The 10740-nt window shown below is 30.4% G+C and overlaps 1 protein-coding gene across 1 annotated transcript; it reads left to right on the plus strand.

The window, feature by feature from the left end:
- Positions 1-5907: 5907 nt before the first annotated feature.
- LOC124946562 (ATP-dependent RNA helicase DDX42) lies at positions 5908-9726 on the plus strand. Its single transcript, XM_047487381.1, has 10 exons — positions 5908-6033; positions 6412-6634; positions 6703-6975; positions 7052-7592; positions 7676-7904; positions 7977-8251; positions 8331-8481; positions 8565-8899; positions 8987-9112; positions 9203-9726. Exons 2-10 carry the CDS (start codon positions 6420-6422, stop codon positions 9386-9388), a joined length of 2331 nt encoding a protein of 776 aa, XP_047343337.1. The 5' UTR covers positions 5908-6033; positions 6412-6419; the 3' UTR covers positions 9389-9726.
- The last annotated feature ends 1014 nt before the right edge of the window (positions 9727-10740 follow it).

Here is a 10740-nt window from a genome sequence, read left to right on the forward strand (position 1 = left end):
GTTTTATCTTCTTTGAAAAAAATCGTATTAAAAAATGATATTTTTTCGAGAATAGTTTATGTACAAATAAAAAGCTTTCCAAAAATTCGGAGAAGCAGAGTCCTAGATTAAACCTTTGTCTTTAAAGTTATATCACGTTCATCAAAATTGGTCAAAAATTACGTCTGTTCTTATTGTTGGCATAAATGCTATTTTCGACATTTTTCGCGAAGAAAAAGTTTTATACTGTAGCGCCCCTCGAAATTTGCGGCAAAAGAGAAGAAGCTTATATCCTCACTACTGACTTTCAAATTATGCTTGAATGGGGTATGTTTGTTCCTTGAAGTTGCGATTACCTACTTGTTTGAGTACGTAAATAGGTGACGCTCAGATTTTCTGAACCATTCCAAACGCAAAGAAATGCGTTTCACAATGCTTGCAGGGAGAAGCAATAATAAATTATTCGGCCACTCTTTGGATAGATGACTCTATGGCAAAAATAAGGAAATTCATGTCCAATGTCAAAGATTGTAACGCGTGAGAAACTTAAAATAATTTTAATTTAAAATTTCGATACTTAAAAATTTTTATCTAAAGGTTGTTGATCTTGTGTAATATAAACATATATGGCTTTTTTAGTAATTTCATCGATTACTGAGTTAATTTTCTTTCAACGAATGAACATCGTCACTCTCTCTTTCTAAACGTGAAAACTTATAAATGAATACTTTTGATTTTAGAAATTAATATTTTAAATTTTCCAACTATTTAAACAATGTTTAATATACACGGAGTATAATATATTAATATTTAAATAATAGTACATTTGCTTAAAAATTACAAAGATCGTAATGTGTGAGAAACTTAAAATAATTTTAATTTCTTTTGCATTAGACTTAAATTTTGAACTGGCGGTCATTGGCTACGTGTAACGAGAATAAAATCAAACCTCTGATTGACTTCGACTGTTACTAAATCAGTCTTCCTTTGTATTTTTATGAGTAGTCATCGAAGCTCTCTCAGGATGTAAAACTCCTGCAAGTAGCAATGAAGACAATGATATTTCTATATCATACATTTCTTAATTAATTTATACAATTTTTTATTATAACAGTGATATTAATTATTTTGTTTTTGTTTTTCTGTTTCAGTACTTCATTGCAGTCGCGCGCGTAATAATGAAATAATTGAGTGTTCGTATCGCTAAAATAAAAATATCGCCAAACACTGATTGTTCGCGATTTAAAGAAGTATTTTTGCATCGACTGAGTGCAATGCAGTCGTTAGAATCAGTGTTTGTTCGCAAATTGTTTTGCTCTTTTAACAGTTGCACAAACTGTATTTATAAAAGACAATAAAGTTTCGCGAAGTAAATTTAGTGGTCGTTCGTTAATAAATAACTACTGTGAATTAAAGTCAGTGTATCACTGAAGAGATCTGATTCAACTTCGATATCGACCTACCTCATTTTCAATCATCTACAAATTATCCTTAATTTTCGACCTTTATTACCTTTAATTTCGACCTAAACCGCGGACGAATATTTTGGAATCATCGCAGAACTTCTTAAGTAGTAAGTGAATTTTTAAGTCCCTTTGATCACTCATTGATCAATCATGTCGAGGGCGAAAGGTCTGAATCGATAAGAGTGATGTGGTTGTAATTAATTAGTAGAAGAGGATTGAGTAACCACGAGTAAATTTCTTCGGATATTTACTCGTGAATGGTTTCTTATTTTTTAATATATTTATTAGATCAAAATAGGATCTTCTTATTTCATATGCATTTATAATTATTTGGAATTTGAATATTCTAATGCATTTTTAAATATTTTTCTCTCACGGAAGATATTCGCGATGGATAGATAGTCTTTGGATTACAAGCGAAACTGAGCATGATTTTTTCATAATAATTAAAATACTTGCTTGTAAGAAGGTACGTCTTCTTTATGTTTTCTTTATATTTTTAAATAACCATTAATTAAATATTTAATCAATTTGAATTGATAAAAGAGAAGTCTCAATCTTTTGAAAAAGAAAATCTCAAGAATCATTGCTTTTAAAAGAGTAAAATCGAGTAGAGTCATTGCTACAAAACAAAAAAACTCGTAGAGTCATAGTTCGTAGTCCTAGATAATAAATTAATTTATTTTTAGCTCAGGATTTTCAGCAATTAATATATTAATTCCAATTTTTCCTACGCTGCGAAAAGATATCTCTCGAAAAGATAGTAATCAATTTCTATACAAAAAGATGAGTTTTATACTTACCAGATACGTTATGGTTGTGTTAGAGTTTTCTTCCATGTCTTAGAATTTAGAATTAAATTCTATTGTTATACTTTTTGAGTGATAATTGGTTTGGTTAGGGCACGAAGCAAAGAAGAGACTATATGCTCTTTTGAGCCGCAATCTGTGGTTCAAAAGAGCAACTATACTTATTTTCAAATTATTTTCACCAAAAACTTTCGAGAATGACTTTCACCTATATTTTAATTTTAGCATATTGTCACTCAAAATGCTTTTATGGTGATAGGTGTAAGGGTGTAGATTTGAAAATCTGAGACGACGTAATATTTCGTCTCCGGTTCCACGTTTTCACGCGTACACGAATAGGTTTATTTCATATCTTATGCATTTTTATTATTAAAGTCGAGGCATAAAATTTGTACATTTTCTCTGTTCTAAAGTTCAATTAAATTCATAATTTAAATTAAATTTATAATTTTATTTTAATAAAATCAAGTTTTATATTGAAGTCGAGTAATAAATTTTGCATATTTTCTCTTTTCTAAAGTTCAATTAAATTCATAATTTTATTTTAATAATATTGGATTCTATAGTTTTTTCTATATTATAATTCTATATATCAAAATATGACTTTAATACGAGACATATAAGATATAGTAATATATATAAGTAATTACGAGGATCACTTATAGTGCACTGAATAAAAATGCACATGAAGCTGAAACAAGCAGAATGGGATATGTGCCAAGTTCTCCAAGTTTTGCCACGCGTTACTAATATAATATTTCTTTCAGAGAAAATAATATTTCTTTAGATCAGTATTCAGAATTTTTCATTTTCTTTTACTTTTCTTAAATTAAATTAAATTAAATTCAGAATTTTAATCTTTCATATAAGTAATATATATATATATATATAAAAGAATATATATATATATATATATATATATATATATATATATTCTTTTTTTCCTTATTTTTTTTATTATTTATTTATTTTACTAACATTTAAATAATAACAATAAACGTAAAGTATAATTAACTAATATTTAAGCAATAGAATATTCTTAGCAACGTTATAAAGATCATATACATGTACTATTATATACTATTGATTAATACATATATTATCGATTTAAAATTGACAGTTTTAAATACATACCAGTTTAGATTTTTCTACGGGAGGCCATAAATGAGTTTTCAAATGCAGCAACATTCACGTGGTGATACCTGGATCGGCAAGACTTACGATATATCGAAATTTCATGGGATGCAAGTATAATAATATTAAGTGAATGAATGGATAGTTTAATGCTTTTCCAAAATCTTTTCTTTCTAATTCTAACTAAACCTTAAAGTACTCACATTTGCTAATCATACTTTCATAGATAAATGGATTAGATATATATAAAATTCTAAAATAATATCTTAGAAAAAGGCACAGAAAACTTTTCTATTGCACTTATGTTCGCTGTCGTTCCTATTTATTCTTATTTACTCTTATTAATTATTATTTATAAGTTTTGGGTGGGATCCATCGGTATAGGCCTTTGTGGAGGCTGCTATCTCAGCATCGTATAGAACTTTCGATTGCGTCTCCCGGGAAGAGTTCTTTGGTATGGAACCTTGAATGGGTCTTCTTCTTTTAGTAGGAAAATATCAAGCTCAATTTTGGTACTCTGATTTTGTTTGGATGGAGCGATATTCAATATGTCCATGTTTCGTTCGGAATTCCATCTTTGTCACATAGTCCGTCTTTTTTTCCTTCTTTTTCCATTATTTTTTCCTTCTCTTCTTCTTCTTTAGGCTGGATCATTGAGGGTTAGATTCATCTGCTGGATCATTGAATTCATCATCGGATGAGTTCGATGTATCGTCGAATGGCTCGGTTCATCTTAGATTTTTACGCGATTAAAAGTCCTACGATGAAGGACTTCGTTTGATTGCTCGAAATTTCGAATAGAAGATCGGTCGTATTAGAGAACGATGTATGTAGCTGCCGATGTTGCGACGGTCCTGTTATCTAGAGGAGACTGACCCTCCTCCAGATAGTGTCTGGAGCCAGAATTCTCGGTTAGCTCATATCACCTCGGGAACGCGGATTATAAAATAGAGTCACCGTTATTTTACACAACACTCACGTGAGTGTCGCGGACGCGATTAAAAGTCCTACCGTAGACTTCGTTTAATTTGCTTGAAAATTTAATTAGATTATTTCGCGAACGCAGATTTTAGAGTTCACCGTTAGACCATAGGTTTCCAGATGCAACAATCTTAACGCGATGAGATTTAGGTCGGTATTATTTGCCATATATTGAAATCTAATGGAAAATCACACAATACAAGTACTACCGCGCAAATGGCTGTTGCATATTTCAATGTATTTTCAAAATCCCTTTAATTTAATTCTGATTAAACACTAAAGTACTAATACTTTATATTGTCAATAATACTTCTACAGGTAAATAGATAAGATATAGATAGTTAAATTCAAAAATAATTTCTTTAAATTCGCAAATTCATAAACTAATTATCATGTGTTAATTATATTTATTATTCTTTTATCGTGAAATAAATGCATACCGACATCATATTTAGCATGGATCATTGTAAAACGAATACTATTATTAAAAAAAGATATATATATAAGAGACTGAAACGTATGAGTTTACAGCCTACTAATACTACTTATTTTAATTTACGCGAAACCGATTGTTTCGGAGAGAAATTATATTTACGGGAAGTGGAATATACCAAACAAGTTTATACACCGATACAATAACGTATGGTGGAAACAGCGTTCCTTGCTTGCGTTTGTAGTCCATATTTTGTCCATACCGGTCGCTGAAGTTACATATGTTTCGAACGAAAGGTGATGAACATCCTTAAAGGAGTTGAGTATTATCGGCACCAGTAGATATCTGGCTTATTGACGTAAAATGCGATAAGATCAAATTTTTGTTTTACCGATCGGTAATAATAAATACCGGTTTGCCGGCTCTTTCGATTGATAATAATATTACTGTTTCTATCTATAGGCAATAGTAGATTCTTACTTTACCTCTTAGCAGAAATAATAAATTCCTATTTTATTGCTCGATATATTCTTATTTTATACGTATATTAGACGTATATTCACTTTGGAGGGATTAATAGATATCTGAATTACTAATTGAGATAACAATAAATTCTTGTATTATTAAAATATTTTAGCGTTCATATGAAAATCAATAGTGAGGGTAGAAGGTTCTTATCTTTTGTCGCAGATTTCAAACGGCGCCACTGTACGAAACTTTTTCTTTGAGATAAATGTCGAAAAAAATATTTGTCCCAACAATGAGTCCATGCGTAATCCTTGACCAATTCTCACGAATAAGCTCACATTTTAAAAATAAGGATTTAAGCAAGAATTCTGCTTACTTGAATTTTTGAAAATGCTTTATTTTTATGCAGAAACTATTGTCAAAAGAACACCATTTTATGATACGATTCTTTTTAAAGAAAATAAAGTTTTTTCAAAAGTTCTCGGTTAAACTTTCATATTTAAAATGAGACCTTGTTCATCAAAATAGTTCAAGAATTACGCCTTTACTAATTGTTGGCGTAAACTATTATAAAACGAGGAATGATAAATAGTCTTTGTTTAAAATCGATGTTAACATGTTATCTTTTTATTACCTTATGGTGGCAGCACTGTCTTCAAGCTTTCGTGACAGATGCATCCTACATACATCCTACATACACGTTCGATAACGAAGTTGAGTTCTCTGAATGCAAATAAATCTATACGCGATATTGCTGTCTAAGGTGGTTGTTATACATACATATATATGTATTTCTTTAAAAATATAATTTTTCATTGTTAGATAGTGAATAAAGAAATTATATAGAATGTGTTTTAAGATGTTTGTGTTAAAGCTAATTTTAAGTTTATTCTAACCTTATTAGAGCTATGTTTACATGAAAGAAAAATTATAGATTCATTATATTTTAATATTTTTAAATATTTTTTAAATATTTTTTAAATATTGATATTAATAATAATTTATTTATAATGTCTATGAATTAAATTATACTTTTGCTTTACATTTACTAAATAAAAAGTTACATATTTGTGCTTTTATTAAGAGGTTAACCTTACAATTAATAGTTTGCTTTCTTTTTATTCTCATTTAATTTTAATAGAAATAATTATGAGTTATCACCGTGGTGGTGGTAATAAGCCCAAGGGTTTTGGCTTCCCTGGTTTTCAAATGACAGGAACCAAACGAAGTGGTTCCAATATACCTCCTCCTCCACCAAATTCAGTATTAAGTAAACAGGGGTATCACACTATGAATTCTATTACTGAAAATGCTTTATCTGCTTGTTGGGGTATGCCAAAGAAACGTAGCAAGACAGAAGAAGAGTAAGTAAAATGTTACATAATTGAAAGTTATTATAAATATACATCTTATTATCATATTCGTATAACAGATATTTTGAAGATGATGATGATCCTCCTACATCCTCCTTGGAATATATACCTGCACCTGGATCACCAACGTATGACTTAATGAAAAAGTCAACACCGAAAGAAGACAGCGATAGCGAAGAAGATCCTTTAGATGCTTTTATGGCAGGTATTGATGCAGAAGTTAAAAAAAACAATTATGAAGCTCAGCTAGCAGAAGAAGATCGTAAAGAAGATAAATCTAAAGGATTTAGAGCAGATATAGATGGGGAGGATGATGAAGAGAGCTATTATAGGTAAAGAGCAAGCTATTGAGTTTTTTCAGAAAAATAGCAAAGAAGAATATCAAATAGTGATTACTAATTTTATAAGGTACATGGAAGAAAATCCTACTGCTGGATTACAACAAGAAGAGTCTGACCAGGAGATCGAATATGACGAAGATGGAAATCCTATAGCACCTCCCAAGAAGAAAGAGATTGATCCATTACCAGCAATTGATCATAATGAAATAGAATATGAGTCTTTTGAAAAAAATTTTTATAATGTACATGAAGAAATTGCAAATTTAAGTAAGCAACAAATTGATGATCTAAGAAAGACATTAGGTATAAAAGTATCAGGTCCTTCGCCACCGAACCCTGTCACTAGTTTTGGACATTTTGGATTTGACGATGCTCTAATAAAAGCCATTCGAAAGAATGAGTATACACAACCCACACCAATTCAAGCTCAAGCTGTCCCTGCTGCTTTAAGTGGGAGAGATATTATAGGCATTGCAAAAACTGGTAGTGGAAAAACAGCAGCCTTTATATGGCCAATGTTAGTTCATATCATGGACCAGCGAGAACTAAAAACTGGAGATGGTCCTATTGGTCTTATTTTGGCACCAACTAGAGAATTATCTCAACAGGTGACTTAATTTTGTACATAAATGAAGATATAATCAAAATATATTTATATAATTGAAATAAATATAAATCATCTTCTATTTAGATTTATCAAGAAGCAAAGAAGTTTGGTAAAGTGTATAACATACAAGTTTGTTGTTGTTACGGAGGCGGTAGTAAATGGGAACAAAGTAAAGCTTTAGAAGCTGGTGCTGAAATAGTTGTTGCTACTCCTGGTAGAATGATTGATTTGGTTAAAATAAAAGCAACAAATTTAACAAGAGTCACATTTTTGGTATTAGATGAAGCGGATCGAATGTTTGATATGGGATTTGGTAAGTATATTTAATTAAATTAAAATTAAAATCAAATTTTCGTTTGCTAATTCATTAATGTCTCTTTTACAGAGCCTCAAGTACGGTCGATATGCAATCATGTTAGACCAGACAGACAAACGCTACTTTTCAGCGCCACATTTAAGAAGAAAGTTGAAAAACTTGCTAGAGATGTTTTAACAGATCCAGTAAGGATAGTTCAGGGAGATGTTGGAGAAGCTAATACAGATGTGACACAACATGTTATAATGTTTCATAATAATCCTTCTGGGAAATGGTCTTGGTTGTTACACAATCTTGTAGAGTTTCTAAGTACTGGAAGTTTATTAATCTTCGTGACCAAAAAGGTAAGAGCATTGGATGTATTATTTCATCATTAAATATAATAATGAATACACGTATATCTAATTTTTTTTTCTTTATTAGTTAAATGCAGAGGAGCTCGCCAATAATCTCAAGTTAAAAGAATTTGATGTTCTACTTTTGCATGGTGATATGGATCAAATAGAAAGAAATAAAGTTATCACAGCGTTTAAAAAAAAGGATGTCAGCACCTTAGTAGCTACTGATGTAGCTGGTAATTTAATTTCTTTTTTTTTTTTCTTTTTTAATATATATTTTCTTAATAAAACTGATTATAATAAAATTATTTTATCTTAGCACGAGGCTTGGACATTCCACATATAAAGACAGTGGTGAATTATGACGTAGCACGTGATATTGATACGCATACTCATAGAATAGGTAGAACAGGTCGAGCAGGAGAAAAGGGTACTGCATATACTCTTGTTACGGAAAAAGATAAAGAATTTGCTGGTCATTTAGTAAGAAATCTCGAAGGTGCAAATCAGGAAGTTCCTAAAAGCTTAATGGATTTGGCCATGCAAAGTGCTTGGTTTAGAAAGTCTAGATTTAAAGGTGGAAAAGGTAAAAGTTTGAATGTTGGTGGTGCTGGACTCGGTTTCAGAGAAAGACCTGATACTTCCACGAATACGGTATTTATCGATTCTTTTAAATAATGTATGAATAAAATCATGATTTATTCATTATGTAGTTCGTTATTGAATGATTTTTAATTTCAGACTAGCGGCACTTCGCAAGGATCCAAAGATATAAGTGAAGTTGTTAAAAAATTAGAAAGACACGGTCCAGGCAGTGATCGTCTTTCTGCTATGAAAGCTGCTTTTCGAAGCCAATATAATTCACAAGTAAAATAACATGCTCTTGTTATATTCTCTATTAATATTTATTGTAATCGCTATAAATGGTCATTTTTTTGAATTTTTTATTTATCTTAGTTCCGAGCATCGTCGGATCATACGTGGGAACAAACTATTACACCACCTTCGGTTATAATGCCTCCACCACCTCCAGTGCCGCCAAAACCTAGTATAGATCGACCTAAGGACAACCAAACCTCAAATTCTTCTGAATCAGACAACAAAATGGAACGAAAAAGATTACGAAAAAGTCGTTGGGAATGATAAAAATATAATTATGCACCCATTATTTTGTGATCGACTGTCATAATATGAAAAAATTGTTTTATATTACAATAAAATTTAATTTTATCGCGAATACCTTACGATATATAAACGCATATTTTATTCATTATTTGTAATTCATTTCGTATTTTGCGTTGTTGTAAATCTATTGTATATAAATAAGTGTCGATCGATGATAACATTAGTCCTATATTTGTTACTATCAGCAAAACATTTCTAAGATAATTATATTAGCACCGAATAAATGGATATTTGAAATCTTCAAATATTATGTAATTCTATCTTTTATTGTATTATAAAAATAATTTTCAAACTTATGCGCTTCATTTCATTCATTTTTTTTTTCATTCACGTTGAAAATAGGTATAACTATTGATGAAAATGAATAAACTTAAAATAATTTATTTTATAACATATGCGATTTATTTAATATTTCAATATTTTCGGTTTACATGTGTACATGTTCGATAAAAAGCATATTTATTTTATATACGAAGTTTAGATAATCATTTATAGCACTATTCATGCGATATAAATACTTAACAATTGCTAAAATGTATTTTATGATTCTTGCGATATTGAAGTTTTTTTTCGGATTATAAAAGACAATCAAAATTCTAGCTAAGATATAGCAAGGCATTAATAAAACAAATATATTATAGAAAAGCATATTCTTGCGCGTGAATACGTACCGTTTTTGATAAAATTATTATGCTTACAATGAATTTCCAATGTGCCTTATATCAAGCGTATTCGAAATTCTTCGAGTCTGAAATTTTCGTAGCAATCGCATAGTTACTTTCTTATGTAAAAACATCCATAGGTCTTGCACTTACGTCTTCCCAAACATATGCACGTTCGGCCCTCCATTTGCTTAGAATGAATCATCTCGTAATTATCCCAATAAGGACTTATGACCATGATCACCTAGTCACAGTTTTCTCAATAACCCATTCTTTACTGAGACACCTAATTATATACATACGTATCTAGAATATATTCTGTTTCAATCTGGAGCAATGAATTTTCTGCTACCTTGTGGAAAACGAACGGGATCTTTCGTATGTAATCGAGGAAATACTGCATAATTCGATGTTATAGAAATTGTAATAGATTTTCCTGATTATACGATTTTGATACGATCGTAATTTTTCCCATAAACGGCATCTCGCAAAAATATATCTGCCAATCTCTTCTCACGGAACGTCCTCCAAGTTCCGACAAAGCGTAACGAACGATGTTGATTCTAGATGCTTTACTAACGAAACAAAAAAATAGCTCTTCATGCTTGCTCGATATGGAGATTATACCAAGGATAAGTTCGAGATGAT

This window comes from Vespa velutina, chromosome 1 (assembly GCF_912470025.1).
Source record: "Vespa velutina chromosome 1, iVesVel2.1, whole genome shotgun sequence".
NCBI classification, from domain to species: Eukaryota; Metazoa; Arthropoda; class Insecta; order Hymenoptera; family Vespidae; genus Vespa; species Vespa velutina.

Bases quoted from the DNA above. Each gene is read 5' to 3' on its own strand.
- LOC124946562 (XM_047487381.1), top strand. From the start codon at position 6,420: ATGAGTTATCACCGTGGTGGTGGTAATAAGCCCAAGGGTTTTGGCTTC. The intron at 6,635-6,702 runs GTAAGTAAAATG...TTCGTATAACAG, and splicing joins CGTAGCAAGACAGAAGAAGA to ATATTTTGAAGATGATGATG. The intron at 6,976-7,051 runs GTAAAGAGCAAG...TAATTTTATAAG, and splicing joins GATGAAGAGAGCTATTATAG to GTACATGGAAGAAAATCCTA.